The 15,261-nt window shown below is 57.3% G+C and overlaps 1 protein-coding gene and 1 non-coding gene across 16 annotated transcripts in view; both read left to right on the plus strand.

Moving 5' to 3' along the window:
• The window catches only part of NCOR2 (nuclear receptor corepressor 2), a 165,353-nt gene that overhangs the window by 128,788 nt on the left and 21,304 nt on the right, over nt 1–15,261 (plus strand). For all 15 annotated transcript variants that reach the window (XM_015275620.4, XM_040648356.2, XM_040648360.2 and 12 more), the window contains 10 exons: nt 8–155; nt 2,125–2,683; nt 5,625–5,745; nt 6,495–6,711; nt 10,353–10,508; nt 11,021–11,160; nt 11,232–11,337; nt 11,960–12,064; nt 12,620–12,723; nt 14,498–14,648. In XM_015275620.4, coding sequence (XP_015131106.1) covers nt 8–155; nt 2,125–2,683; nt 5,625–5,745; nt 6,495–6,711; nt 10,353–10,508; nt 11,021–11,160; nt 11,232–11,337; nt 11,960–12,064; nt 12,620–12,723; nt 14,498–14,648 — 1,807 coding nt within the window. The remainder of the gene's footprint in view (nt 1–7; nt 156–2,124; nt 2,684–5,624; nt 5,746–6,494; nt 6,712–10,352; nt 10,509–11,020; nt 11,161–11,231; nt 11,338–11,959; nt 12,065–12,619; nt 12,724–14,497; nt 14,649–15,261) is intronic.
• MIR1636 (microRNA 1636) lies at nt 4,113–4,200 on the plus strand. Its single transcript, NR_035125.2, has one exon. It is a non-coding gene; the product is annotated as a microRNA 1636 (primary transcript).

The following is a 15,261-nucleotide window of genomic DNA, read 5'->3' on the forward strand; positions in this document are numbered from 1 at the left end:
TCCCCAGGAGAAAGAAAGAAATGCTAAGAGAAAGAAGAAAAAAGGCACCGCCGCTCAGAACGAGGAAGCTGCCTTCCCTCCTGTGGCCGAGGATGAGGAGATGGAGGTGTCGGGGACGAGCGGCAACGAGGAGGAGATGGCCGAGGAGGCTGAAGGTGAGGTGCCCGGGGACTGCAGTGGGGGCCACAGTGTCAGCACTCCGAAGGCATTTGGGATTTCAGGCCTCTGGGATTTCAGGCTGCATTGGGTCATTGCCCTCCTCCCATGTCTGTCTGGGGGATGGTTATTTTGGGGAGGTCATGCAAAGGAAGAGCTGCCAACATGGCCATCCCCATCCCTTTGGGTGGGTGAGCTCTGGGAGCTGCTGCAGCTTTGGAGCAGTGAGGCTGAAGGGCTCAGCCAGTCATTTCCTCCTTGTTCCCTTTATAAGGGAGCGTTTTCCTCTCTCAGCTGTACCAAAGAAAGGAAACAACTTGAAAGTGACAATTTTCAGCTATTTATCGCTTAGAAAGCGTGGCGGTGAGTTTGGAGAAAATGTGCATAATTTTCCAACAATAGCCCCACTTGACTTTTGTCAAAGTAATTTAATAACTTAACCAGCAGTGCTGGCACCCTGCTGCTTCCTGGCCTTAGCACCCAGGCTAATGGGACTTGAAATGGGAAATCTTTTCAAATCATTGTTGAAAGTGACTCATTACAAGGCAGATTCCAGGTAAATCTTTGTGCGAGGTGATACGTGACTCAGAGGCGCAGAGCAGAAGGTGGTTATTGCTCTTTGTAAGAGCAGTTGGGAGGAAACAATGTCGTTTTGAGATTTAAGACAGATCTGACATGCTCGGAGGCTTTCCCTTCCCCGTCCCCAGTTCCAATTCCTCCTGTTGGACGGAGGAGATTGGTGCTGGAGCAGCACACTGTGCTCACATGGCTGAGCCCTTGGCTATCTCCGCAGCCCCTGTGTGTGGAGCAGCACTGAGCAGGAGGGTCTGACCCCATTCACTGCGAATCCCATTTCTGTTGTCTCCGAGTGGCTGCATTTCACTCATTCATTTCATTCTTTAACGCTAAGAAATAAATGTTGGAGGATGGTGAGATTCCCAATATGCTTCTGGCACATTTTTCTGCCAAGCAGAAGACTTCGGATGTGCTCAGATGTATGGCTCTCGGGACACATCATGTCTCCATATCACTCATTTCCCTGCAAAACATGCTGCTGTAGAGAGACCAGAGGGAGAGCTGTGGGAAAGCCCCAGTGTCCGTTTGGAGAAGAGCTGTGCCTAAGGGGTTGTGGGCATTGTGTGGTCTCCTGGCCCTTTATAGGGTGAATGTAGATCATAGACCCAACCTGTCAGCAGTTCCTCCATCTGCCATGGTGTGCGGGCACTTGTATTTCCAACTCATTTCAAGCTGTTAGATTCTCAGATGGTCCTTTACATTTACACTGGCACAGGCTGCCCAGAGGGACTGTGGGTGCCCCATCCATGGAAAAGTATGAGCCAAGGTTGGATGGCCGCGGGCAGCCTGATGGCTGGGGGGCAATCGGCGCACGGCAGGGGCCGGGGCTGGATGATCTTTAAGGCCCCTTCCAACCCAACCATTCTATGATTCTGTGATTTAATAATTAACCTGTCCTGCAGCACTGGCAGAGCTTTGCTTTCTCCGACCCTGACCTCCTTTCTTTTGCCACTGGCGGCTTAAGCAGCAACAAACAGGCGCGGTGTTTTGGGCCGGCCCCAGCTGCCCCGGGGCTGGCAGAGCTGGGGACATGGGCACCATAAGTCACATGCCGTGCCAACGGCAGCTCCGGGAGCGGGGCCGAGCTGTGGGGTGATGGGTGAGAGAGGCCACCAGGGAGCGGGGCCAAGCAGCAGATCCAGGCAGGGTGTTTCATCTGCACCCTGCGTGCCAGTCGCTTGGTCTGTGGGTTGGATGGGTTTTGTGGGTTTTCAGGGGTGAGACCCTGCGTGCATCCCCGCTGCCGGGGATCCCAGCACCACGCTGCGAGCACCGGGATCGTCTCCTCTTCGGAGCGCAGGCGTTCTCCTCCCTTGGGAGGGGGCGGAGGCAGCGGTATGGGAAGTGAGAATCTCAGCCCGATCCTTATTTTTATTTCTTCCCTTTTCTCAGCTGCAGTAAATAACAGCTCCGACACCGAGAGCATTCCCTCGCCAAGGCCCGAAGCCAAAGAGGGAGGCGAAAGCGGGGCCAAGGCACCACCCGGGCCGGGAGGTGACTCCGGCGCGGAACCGGCGCTCAAGTTGGAAGAGGCTCCCACACCCCCCGACACTGCTGCAGCCCCCGCCGCCCCCGCCACCAACCCCGCTCCCACCGCCAGCCCTCCTCCGGAGGCCCCCAAAGCGCCCGGCGGCGAGGAGAAGGCGCAGGAGGAGCTGGTGGTGGACGTGGTGAAAACGGAGGAGCCGGAGGAGAAGGCGAGCGAGGAGCCCTGCAAGAGCGAGGTGAAAGAGGAGGGCGAGGACGGCCAGGAGAAGGACAAGGGGAATGACAAGAAGGCAGAAAGTGGTGTCGGCAGCGTGGGGACGGCGGAGGCTGAGGGGACGCCCAAGGCCGAGAAGAAGGAGGGCCATAAAGGCAGCAAAGGCCAAGGGGTGAACCCCGACAGCGACTCGAGCGCGACCTGCAGCGCCGATGAGATGGACGAGCAGGATGCTATGGACAAGAGCAGGTAGGAGCGGGGAGAGGTGCGTGAGATATCACTTCCCCAGGCTCAGGGACGTTCCGGACTGTGTCCTCGCGTGGCAGCGGCCCTTTGGCAATCACTTACGCAGGGCCCATGGCAATGTCCCTGGGCAGTGGCTGCAGGCAGGTGCTGGGCGCAGAACCGCTGCGTCTGCCGCTCGCAGCCCATGCGGGTGACGCAACAGAGCGGGACGTGCCCTTGGGGACAGCTGAGTTATGCGGAGGCGTAGACTGGGCCGCCTGTGATCAGGGCTGGGAACAGATTTTCTGTCTGAGTCCGTGCTGGCAGGGGAGCGGTCATGTTCCCAGCCAGGAGGGAAGAGCTGCTGCCCCAGTGGAGATGCTACTAGGATCTGTGGAAGTGAAATACCCGTGCTGTTCGTAAGGCAGCAGAGTAGTGAGGGCTATGCAAGGAACTGCAGGAACAGCCATGGGGCCTGAGCCCCACAGCCCCCCAGCATCTGAACATCCTGCGTTGCTCCTGGGACAGGGAGGGGAAGCGCTCCTCTCTCCAGAGGATAAATGTCCTGTTCCCCTCCCGTCCCTTCCCAGCACGGCCACAGAGCCCTCCCCACCCAAGAGCCTCACAAATGGGACAGGGTTTCCTGTTTTTTTTTTAAGAATATACATAAATACATGTGTCTTGTAGTGTTGTTTTCTCTGGTGGCTCCTACTTCCATCCACACGGCTCTTGGGTCAAGAGGGACCTCCTGAATCCCCCCTGCCTGGCATGGAAGGACAGAAGCCCCTCTGTGCTCTTGTCCTGATGCTGGGCTGGGACCAAAGCTGGCGTCCTGCATCCAGTGTTCTGTATCTGGTGTTCTGTGTCCCTCCCAAGAGGGGATGAGTGCCTCAAGGCCAGTTGGGCTGTGTACCGCGCTGTGCAGGGGCTATTTACAATGCAACCAAGTGCAGCAATGGCACGAGATGATAGGGAGCCATCATGCATCTGTACCACCTGTAACCCAGGAGGGTGCTGGCCCTGATACAGTGAGGGCGAATTGCAGGAGCATCCATCTGTCGCGTGCCCATGGGAGCAGCCCCTCCCTGGCAGTAATGCAGGCAGGGATAGGGATGCTGTGGATGCAGCTGTCTGTGGCCGTGCAGTGAGGCCAGGGCCTCTTGGCTGGGTGCTGCTCTCCGGCAGTGGAAGGAGGCCAGCACCACCCCTCCCCGCCCTCTCCTCCTTCCCAGACAGGAGAAGCCTCCCTATGAGAGGGAGTGAGGCCAGCAGCAGGGCTCCACGCCTCCCATCCAGCATTAACCCAGCCCAAATGGGACAGCAGCACGTTTGCCAGCTCCCAGCTGCGAAAGAACCACATCTTGGGAACAGCGTTTCCATCCCGGGCTCCTTCATGAGTCAGTGTCTATCTGCTCATCAAACAGTTACCAGTTCCTAGGAATATTAAGCATAACAGGCATCCATCTGCTGCCCCGTCACTCCTGATACCTCTGTGCTGGTAAGGTGCAGGTGATGGCGGGGCTGCCGGTGTGCCATGCCTGCAGAGCCCGGCGAGGCACGGAGCTTCAGCTGCCATGGATCCTCGCGGGCGGTTACCGCAGCGCCGCGTGACTCACGAGCACACGGGCAGAGGCGAGGAGCGGGATGGGGGTGCCGCGTGGGCCACCCCGTCTGGGACAGCGCTGGGCACGTGGGCAGTGCTCACCCACCCATCCCGTGGTGCTGGGCTGGGTACCCAACCTGTGCCAGGGACAGCAGGGGATGGAGGGTGGCCGAAGGATGCTGCGGTCGCTGCCCACCTTGGGTCCTCCTGAGGTTTGTGCTGGGATAGTCACAGCCTGAGCTCGTCAGGGCTGGAGGAGGCAGCGGGTTGTCTGTGGTTACATGCAGCATGTGCTGTAGGAGGGCTGCCGCTAGCACTGCCAGTACCGCAGTTCAGTGGGAGGTCACGCCAGATGGGAACGCGTGTGTGAGGCCACGCACATCTCCCCAGTGCAGATCTGCAGCGCGGGGAGGCAAGGAGATGCTCGCTGCACCGAGGCTGTGCCGCCTTTGCACAGTGGTTGTGCATGCAAGGAATAGAGTTTGGGCCGCCTGGGATGGGCCGTGGAATGGTGTGTTGTTGGGTCGTCTGGCAGTTCAGCCAGGCCCTCGCAGAAGCTGAAGGAGTTTGGAGGATGCGGTGCCCCGTTCATCCCAAAGCTTCAGCCCAAAATTTCCAGTGCATCTTGGAGCAGAGCACTCATCCATTGCTGCTGTGCTCCACAGAGCTCGCTCCTCTCCTGCTGCTGGTGGGAGGTCAGGCTCCAAGAGAGCAGTTGGCATCTCCAGCACTGGGTGCCTAAACCCAGTCCTGCAGGAGCTCCCATCTCTGGGGAACCCATTCCCCCTCCGGTCCAGGCACCGCACACTGTGGGGCCGGGGCAGTCCCAGCACAGCCATGTATTTATTCCCCGCACATGGCCCAGCCACGCTTGTTTATTCATCCAAGGGTGAGCGTGGAATGACCTTGAAATTTATAGGCTGAAAAGAGCAGTGAAATAACAGCTAAAATAAACAAATCAAGCTGTAAAACTTAGAAACGATGTACTGGCTTCAACAACTCAGAGTCAGGAGGGAGAGAAAGTGGAGATGTCCTGGAGTGACGCGGCCCTGGGGTCTGAGCGAGGGCCTGGGAGCTGGGCACCTCTCAGCCCGTGGGCTTTGCCTGTCTCCATCCCCATCCCCTCGGCTGGGACCTTGGAGGTACCCATGTGCCACGCAGCATCTGAGCTGGGTTGGGAGCAGGCAGCAGCTCGCAGGTCCGGCAGCCCAGCTGTGCTCACAAGTCCCACAGTAGCCTAGCTGGCCCCGGTGATGGCAGGGATGCTCTCCGGGCTCAGCAGAGGGATGCAGGGCATGGAGGAGCACCAAGACCTGCAGTTCATCCGCGATGTTCCCCCTGTAACCCATGTTCTGTGCTCAGGTTGCTGTCCCCCCGGCCCAGCCTGCTCAATGCCGCCAGCGAGGCCAGGCTGAACTCCTCGCCACAGAAACCGCTGGACCTGAAGCAGCTGAAGCAGCGCGCTGCTGCCATCCCTCCCATCGTAAGTGCTGGGACTGGCAGCGAGCTGAGCTCCTGTGTTGGGTGGTGGGAGCTCTGTGCGGGCAAAGTGCTCCGTGCACAGCGCGTTCCCAGCTGCTGGAGGCTGCCAGCAGTGTTCGAGTGTCCCTCAAGATCTTGTATCAGAAAGTGGTGGGAGGTCTGGACAGAACAAGCTGCTCACTGCCATGTGACTGCTGCCTCCTTTGCTTTAAAAAGCAACCAAGCACCCTCCCAGGCTGTGCTTCCCTTGGTCTCGTGTGCTTGAAGATACCGTGTGAAATGCATTGATGCACTTCTTCATCTGAAGGCTTTTCTGTGTCCCCTTTTTGGCTGTCCAACAGCCGTGTGCTGAAAACACCGATTGTTTCTCCAGAGTCCTCCAGGGTCAGCAGCAGAGCAGCAGCGTTTGCAGGGTGGGGAGAGGAAATCCCTGCTCTCGTGTGCTGGGTTTGAGTCCTTCAGGAGGACCCATTCCTGCTGCTCTCTCAGTTACGGCACAGATGTGGCTGTTGTAGTGTAACTTCTTGCAAAAGCCACAGGCACTTAGCTACGGATTAGAGGTTTTAAACAAGGCAGCCCGAGGGCCTGAGATGATGGTATTCACCATGGGACGTTTCAGTCTCCCGTGCCTCGTGAACTCTGGGGCATGCTTTGGGGCAGACCATGGGGCAGCTGCCTCTCGCTGTCCCCGCGGCTGCTGGGGATGCTGGCAGCACGTGGCAGGCATCAATTCTTACTCTCCCGTTGCAGATTTCCGAAGGGTTCTCGGAGGGGATGCTGCAGAGCGGAAGCGTGAAGCCCCCGGTGCCTCCCCACGCCCTGGCTCTCTACCAGCAGCAGATCACAAAGGCCCACGAGTCCTCCCGCGAGGACGTGCCTCCCAGCAAGCAGCAGGAGAAGGAGCAGCAGCAGCCCAGCAGCAGCCCGAGGGGGAAGAGCAGGAGCCCCACTGCCGGGGACAAGGAAGGTAGGGCAGCGTGCTGCGGTGTGTGTTTATCTGTGAGGAAACATGCCGTGCTTGGCCAGCAGCTCTCCTCTTAGCTCGACGTCTGCTTCAGCCCTTGAAAGCTCTTTAATAGCACCTTGAAGCAGGAGCGGGGAGGCACGGCTGATCTCCCGTGTTCGTTAGACAGTACATCATGTCTCGCTGAGCCCACGGCAAACACCGCGCTGGTGTCGAGCGCCGAGGAGGTGAAGATTGCCTTTATTAGCCTCTCTGCCATTCACTTGAGAGCAGAGGGGCCTGGAGGCATGCCAGGGCTTTGGGCACAATGGCTCTTTTCTACCTTGCTGGCTTTTTATAAAGAATGCTTTTAGCGCTCAGCAGGGACCATTATTTCATTTAAAATCAATGCTAATACTGTGACTCGGAGTCCGAAGGTTCCTGTAAAGATTCCCAGTGCTTTCTCCCTGGAACGGCTCTGATACGATTTGGCTGCCTAATGAGCAATTCAGAGTTTCCCACCATTGAGCATCTCAAGTGTTATTAGCTTGAGCACCTGGGGATCGAGGTTAAGGAGAGTCGGGAAGTCCTGATGAGCCCATCCTCTGAATGTTTTCTTAATCTCAGTGTCAGTCTGCTCCAGTCCAACATCTGCGTCCCTGCCCCTCGCAGCCTGCACTGCAGATGTGCCGTGGGGATGTTGTCGCCAGCAGCACGAGCTGGGCTTAGTGGGTGCTGCCCCCAGTCCTGGCGTAGAAGTGCAGGGAGATGGGCTGGAGGAGACAGGCCCTGGCCTCGGGCTGTGGTCTGTGCTGGAAGATGGGTGCCCAAGTTCAGCTCCGGCAGCTGGGATCGCAGCGCCCCGCCGTGTGTCCTGGCCTCAGAGTTCCTCCAGCAGCCACGTCCCATCGGGCAGAAGGACGTGCTTGCAGAAGGAGTTGGTTGCTGGGGCTTGGCCAAATTTTCTTTCTTTCCTTAAACAATAAATAGCACTGTGTGTGGATCTGCCCTCCAGAACGTTTTCCGTAGAAGCCAGGAAGGGGACTTACCACCTTGAAAGCAGGGAGTTTCCTATGAGTCATGGTGTTGCCACCCATGAAGTGCCATCTCCAGCTGATCCTTCCCGCTGTGCCTTCTGCCCGGCAGAGCACCCTCCTCAGCTGGATTTGATCTCTTCCTCGCTGCGGTCCTGTGCAGATCTTGCACAGCTCAGCTTCCCGGTGGGCTGTGTGGCACGGGAGCACTGCTCTGTTCTGTGACGGAGCAAACACCTCACGGTCTCCAAACCCTTCATACCTATGGATCAGAGTCATTAAGGCTGGAAAAGACTACTAAGATCCCCAACCCAGCCCTGATCACATCCCTCAGTGCCGCATCCCCACTGTTCTTGACCACCTCCCTGGGCAGCCTGGCCAGAGCCTCGCCGCCCTCAGAAATGTTTCCTCACAACCGGTCTGAACTTCTCCTGGTCCGACTTCGGGCCGTTACCTCTCATCCTTGCTTGAGTGCTGGTGCCACCATGGGTCTGGGTTGCATGTGGACCCTTGGGAACCTTCTGTGTTCGGGGTGTGAATGCATCTCCATACGAAAATGAGCAGCCTTGTGTTGAGAGTCACCTCGAGGGGAAAAACCGGGAGCCCAGGCCCCCGTTTCAGTGTGAGTGTGGATTTAAGTGATGGCTCAGTGCTGTCCCTGCCTGCGGGATGCAGGGCTGGCTGAGAGAGATCCAGGTAGTGCTGGGAGATCTGTGCCCCAAGGGAGCCCTTTCCTTCCCCTGCGTCCCGATGGAGCTCCGAGTCTCCACACTTGGGCTGTTGTGCTGTCACAACACACTGGAGTTGGACTCAATGATCCTTTATGAATCCCTTCCAGCTCAGGGTGTTCTATGATTTTATGATGGTCCAGCCCCGCAGAGCTCCACCAGGGCAGCCGTAGCGAGGAGCAGCAGCAGCAGGTCCTCCCACTGCCCCCGGCCTGCCGAGGCCCCGCTCGATAAGAGCTTCGACTCTCGCAGCCGCTCCGGGGCTCAGCGTCCTTCACACCATTTTGGCTCCACTTCAAAGCAAAGTCTTGCACACATCCTGGCTGAGGCGTTGGCTGCCTCGCGGCCCCTGGCTGGGACAGTATCGCCTTGGAGGGCAGCCAGGCCCCCGCCGTGCCTCCCCGACCCCAGGCAGGACGCGCCACGCCGTCGGGCAGACGGATCTCCCCCCCCCTCCCTGCACTGCTTCGGGCATATCTTCGGTTATCGCGCGGCGGTTGGAAAGCGGGCGGTTTGTTGTGTGTTGATTTAGTTGGGTTTCAGTTGGCCTTTGTAGGAGATGGAGAGCCAAGAGCATTAATTTGGATGACAGATCATATAAACTCTGACTCCTTCGCTTCGATTCCAGGGGTTTGATAAACGGTAATAGGAACTCTCTCTTCCCCCCGTAAGTGCTATTTTATCAAAGCCGGCTGAGTTATAGCCGCCCTGTAATGCGGGGGCAATTAGGAACTGGCCGCATTTCACAGCCCCAGAGGCGCGGAGGGGAGGGAAAGGCTCCGTGGGGCCGGGGAGGACGTGGCTCAACCGGGGTGTGTGGGGCCGTGGTTGGGAGAGCGCCTCCAGCCCCGACGTCACAGCGCCTTCCAGCCCCCGGATCAGCCCCCGGGAGCTGGGAGAAAATCAGGGGGTGCTTTGGGATCCAACCTGGGATCTTAAGGAGGGAAGATGCTCAGACACCTCCGTGTACCGAGAATGGATTTCTTGTCTCACCAAAGAGGACAAGAATAATCTCCCAGCTTCTGAGTACACTGAGCATTAATAATGATAATGCAGTAAAGCCTCATTAAATTGGGCCTCTGATAATCTACTTGCCCTATTATTAGGCTTAGCAGGATTCGGGCATCTATTTTTATCAGAAATTGATGGGTAAAGGCTGGGTGCGTTTGTGACTGCCATTGTTTACTGCCCGGTTCCTCATTTCTGGTCGATGCAGACGTTACGCCGGTGGGTCTGGCAAAGAAGGGCAGTGCAAAATTAAGCGTTTATTGATTAAAAGCAAATCCTAGCAAACCTGCCTGGGATCTGTTCCAAAAAGGCTGCCTCATCTGTCTGCTTAGCACAGCATCCTCGGTGAGGGTGCGCCTGGGATGGAGCTGGCACAGTTTAAGCTCTTCTCTTGCACCCCACAGGGTGCTCAGGCCAAGAGGGAACGGCTCCTCCATCACCAGACGCCTCTTGGCCTTGGATCAACCTTCTTATAGCCGGGGTGAACCCAGCCTGGCATCCAGTACAGCTGACCCACAGAACTTGAGGAGGCCGCCCTGCCTCCAGTGCAGCTGCCGGACAGCAAGGAGGCATCCAGCCATCCCGCAGAGCCTGTCCTGATCTTCATTTGCCTTTGACACTCTAGTAAAGCGTGCTTGTCCCAGGTGCTGGGAGAACATCTGCGCATCGTTCCCTTGCTATCCAACAAGCTGATGCTTTTCTTTCTGGCCCCTCCAGCAGGCTGCAAATGAGTTGTCGCTACAAGCCAGCCCCTGGTGGTACCAGTTAGGAGTGTGAGCCTGGGGAGGGCAGTTTCACCTCCACATGGATGGCTGTGGCTTCACCTGCTTGCTGAATCTTCTGTCCATCCGTGGGTTGCCACTGAGCAAAGTGTTTGTTTCTGTTTTCCCTGCAGAAAAGTCCGTGCATTTCCCATCCATCGCAGAGGCTCAGAAGCTGGGCACGGAGCCGCCGCCCACCTCGTGCTGGCCCCCCGTCCTGTCCTACTCCCGGGATGTGATAAAAACCTCTCCTCAGGCAGAGCCCCACCTGTTCCAGTATAACCCACCAGGCACGTGAGATCACACGGTGCCCTGACCCAGGGCTGGGGGCAGAGCTGTGGTTGCAGCTGGCATCGTTCACTGCTCTCTTAAGTCAGTGCAGCTTGTTTCTTTTTGGGTACGAGAGGGCTTGGCAGAAAACTGCCACCTCTTTGCTCTGGCACAGAGCAGCCTCCCTGCTGCTGCTGCTGGGGCCAGCTGAAGGTGGCAGGCAGGGCTCCTGACTCCCACCAGGGTGGGTTAGGGATATTATTTGTCCCAGGATACCATGAGTGCTCCCTGAGCCACCCTTGGTGCCATCATGGGGGTTTCAGCCCTCACTCTGCTGTGCCTCTCTGGCTGGAGGGCACACAGCTTGGATACAGAACCAAAGGGAAAGAGGCAATAATTCAAACAATAACAGTGGTTTTCAAAGCGATTGTGCTGCCTGGATCCTGGAGCAGGGTCACCCTGTTCATGCCCTGCTCTCTCACTTGCCCATTGTTTTCCCTTGGTTGTGCTAACACTTGTGTTTCCCATGCAGGACACCCCATCCCGCTCAACCTTCACGAGAGCTCCCGCTCGGGGCTACAGAGGCTGGCAGGCATCTCCAACCCTCCTCCCCTCATCTCCTCCACCAAGCACCCCTCTGTGCTGGAGAGACCTGTTGGCTCCATCTCCCAGGTATGGGGTTGGGTGTGGGCACTGGGGGCACATCGCTGGGCCGCCCCCTGACCTCTCCTCTCACACTGCAGGGAATGCCCATCCAGCTCCACACACCCTACAGCTCTGAGCATGCAAAAGTTCCTGTCGGCTCCATCACCATGGGCCTGCCACTGACAATGGATCCCAAGAAACTGGGTAAGGAATGAGGGGGTGAGGGATGCTGTCTTGCAGGACGTGGCAATGAAGTGCAGAAGGAACAGACTTGATCTAAGGATGGAAGGAGTAATCTTTTGGGAGAGCAAAGCCAGGCATCGGCACGGGCTGCCCAGGGAGGTGGTGGAGTTACTGTCCTTGGAGGTTTTTAGGAACAGCAGTGAGGGACAGGGTCAGTGGGCACGGTGGGGGTGGGTTGGTGGGAGAGCTAGATGACCTCAGATGTCTTTTCCAACCATAAAGATTCTGTGATTCCACATATGCAGTGTAGGAAAGCACAATTTGGTCAGGAACACTTCCCAGGCTATAAATACTACCTGGCTCACATTGGGATTGAAGGAAGGAAATCTACTGCCACTCCTCAGGCTGGTAGGATAAAGAGTGAATGGCCTGAAGTGAACAAAGAAAGTGCTTAGTCTGCATATTTGGAGGCATTTCTTAACTGTAGAAAGAGGTGGGCAAGGGGCCACGTCTGGAGGGGTATGTGCGTGCCAGCCCCATACTGCAACCCCTGGAGGGACATCGATGGCCATGAGCAGAGGAGGTGGCAGCAGGAGGCTGGGCAAGAAGAAGGCCACGCTGACCTGTGCTTCATGTTTTCCAGTGCCTTTTCCTGGAGTAAAGCAGGAACAACTCTCTCCCAGAAGCCAGGCCAGCCAGCCTGAAAGCCTGGTGATGCAGCCGGCCCCGGAGGGCTCCGTCCTGCGGGGTGAGCATGCAGCTGTGCCCTGGTGTGGGAGGGAGGGGGATGCTCCACTGCCACACTGCCTGTGGCTGCCATGGGGCTTCTGGGGGGATTTCTGGGTTTCCCTTTTTTCTTCCCCCATAGCTGTGCAGGGGAAAATAAATACAAAGGTGTTGCTTTTACATGATTTAAGTAATTCTGGCTTGTGAGCTCTCCCAGGTTCGTGCAGCCATATGCAGAGTGCACGGTGCCTTGGCTCCAGCCCAGCACAAATAACACACAAATGAACTCAAACCACCCTGAACCGCATCTCTCTGGAGATCTCTGATCGCATCAGGAGGAGCTGATACACGCTGTGCTTTCTCCCAGGCCCATCAGTCTGCCCAGCCCCACTGTGGATGCAGCAAGGAGATGGGAGCTTCAAAATAACGGCTCCTTGCACCTCCCAGCCCCACGGCTGCATCCCCTGGGGGGCAGGTTGGGGAGGGCTCTGCCAGGTGACATCTCCTGGAGAGCTTCCCACATTTGTTTTGCTGACCACAAATCCAGCCTCCTGTTCACCACCTTTGTGTCCTGCAGGTACGTCCCTCAGCTCTGCCTCAGGAGGGAGCATCACCAAGGGGACACCCACATCCAGACCCCCTCCAGAGTCGCCCATCACGTACCGAGGCTCCATCACACACGTAGGTCCTTCGTCTCTGTCAGGCTTTGCTTACCTGGGTGCTGCTCATTGGGCACGTGGCAGGGGGCTGAGCAACACAGGGGAGCATCACAGATCCCCTGCAGACAGCCTTAGCCTGGCGTGGCACCAGCCCCGTGCTGTGAGAAGGGCAGAGCTCAGCGAGCAGCAATGCACGTCTGAGCTCCCCCATTGAATTTAGTAGCTGTCAGGAGCACAGGCACAAGCAGCTTTAAATGGCTCTGAGAAAGTAATCCTGCCAGGGCAAGAAGTGGTGAGGAGGAGGAGATGGGTGGAAGGCTCTGCCCAGGCAGAGGGAGGGGGAGGCCGCGGGGTGCATGTCAGGTAACGAGCTCTGCTGCCAGCGCTGTGCTGCGCTGTGGGTCCTGCCCAAGGGCTCTCTTGAGCAGAATGATGCTTTGGCCTTAATCTCCACCATCCATCTTTAGAAGAGCAGCTGGCAAGCGGGCGATAGTTTTTGCAGCGTGAGTTATTGCTCATCTGGTTACGGAGCGGAGAGCATAAAAAAAAAAGTCATCTGTTTCCCTTGGGGATTTTATCTGGCCATCATTCAGCTATTTAAAGCCACTCGTGCTCAGATTTTTGCCTGCTTCTTTCAAGCAGGGTGACCGTGTCCCTTTTGACCCTGGGGACCTCCACCTAAATCCTGGCTCAGAGCAAAAGCTTCTCCTGCCTGGTGCCCCGCATCCAGCAGCTGCCAGGGCTGTGAGTGACACAGCAGAGCAGTGCATCTCCCTGGGTGCCCCTGCAGCAGCGATGGGCGGGCATGGAGGGCCTGCACTAGTTCAGACAGAGAGCAGAGTTTAAGATGCTGTGTTACGTCCAGCTACTTGATCCATCTGCATTCCTTTGTTTGGCTTGGGAATGAACGTACCAAGCCCAGAGTGAGAGGGCATTGCCATCCCCAGTGTGCAGACGGAGCGCCCGGCCCTGCAGCAGCCCCCGGTGCTGTCGCTGATATTTGATCTCACATAACTCATCCAGCTTGCAGGAGGCAGATCTTGAATAGACGGTCTCTGCTCTGAAGCCATCTGTCATCACTTGCTCTCAAATCCCCTCTGAGCACGTCCACGGAAGGAAGATGACTTTACCTGGGGCTGGGAACGCCAGCAGCGGGTGCACCCTGCACGCCAGCAGTTGGAGCACTGAGCCTGGCTGCTGCAGTGGGGTTTTGTGGACTGGTGTTGCTCAGATGGCTTTGTGCAGAGCACGGGCATCTCCACGTTGGGGTAGGGAAACAGTCTGCAGAATCTCAAAACACTGACAGAACTGATGTTTCTAACTCGCTTTCTCTAAGGCCAGTTAGGCTCAGAATGGACGCGTGTCAGTCATCACAGGTGTTCCCTGCCATGGGGTGGGGGGACTGCTGCTCCCACGGTGCCTGTTCCCACTTGTACTGAGCGGGCTGTGATGGCAGAGGGGTGTTAATGGGCTGCGACGTCTCCAAGGACACCCAGCTCTGGGTATCGTGAAGCGGAGCCCCCTGCAGCACAGTGCCTGCCATCCCCACGCTGTCCTCACCCCTGCCTCTTCCCAGCAGCCTTCTCCAGCTCACGTACCTCCTTACCGCTCCTCGTTATTGTCCTCATCAATAATTAAGCCGCAGGTTTCTCGCTGATGGCTGTCAGGAAGCGGAGGCCGGGCGCGCTCTCCTCCACTCAGCTTCCCCGGTGGAACAGAGTGTTCCTGTGTGCGAGCGTGCTGCTTGCTTAATTGCTTGTGACACTGTTAAATATGGATCTTGGTGGCTTTCCAAGGGCACCCCGGCAGAAGTGCTGTACAAAGGAACCATTACCAGGATAATCGGAGAAGACAGCCCCAGCAGAGCGGAGAAAGTGAGAGAGGATGCCATGCCAAAGGGACATGTCATTTACGAGGGGAAGAAAGGCCACGTGCTGTCCTACGACGGTAAGTCGCAACCCTTGGCCTTTCTGGGGCAGGTGCTGGAGGGCTGTGCGGTGTGCTGGGAGTCGGGAGCTGTGTGGGGAAAGGCCATGAAGTGAGGTGGGATGACCTCATGGGTTCACTTCCAGTGTGGTTTCTCTCTCACTCCACCACACCTCCCTACAGCTGGGTTTCCCTCTGTCTCATGCTGTCCTTATGCTTTGGTCATGGTTTTATTGGCCCCATCCTGGCATGCCGTGCCAAAAGAGGATCCCCAAGGTCTTAGGCCAAGGTGGAGCATGAAGAACCTCTGAGATGGAGGCAAGTCAGATAGCTTGGCATAAAGACATTGGGACATCAGGCTTCCTCCTTGGGATGTCTTGGGCACAGCAGCACTGTAGCTTTGTTTCCTTGTGGCAAATGGGAGCTGGTGGCTCACGGTCCATCAAGAGCTTGGCCCCGTGTCCATCCCACGTGGCCTGTGTGACAGCCAGCAGCAGAGCAGCACATCACACTCAGCAGCACAGACAGATGCAGCCTTGCTCACAGAGCTGTCTGCGTGCCATGCTGGGGCTCCTGTGCCTCCAGCTGCTGGTGCCTGGTCCTGTGTGTTAGGAAGGACAGCACTGGCACGGTG

The sequence above is a fragment of the Gallus gallus genome, chromosome 15 (assembly GCF_016699485.2).
Source record: "Gallus gallus isolate bGalGal1 chromosome 15, bGalGal1.mat.broiler.GRCg7b, whole genome shotgun sequence".
In the NCBI taxonomy this organism is placed as follows: Eukaryota; Metazoa; Chordata; class Aves; order Galliformes; family Phasianidae; genus Gallus; species Gallus gallus.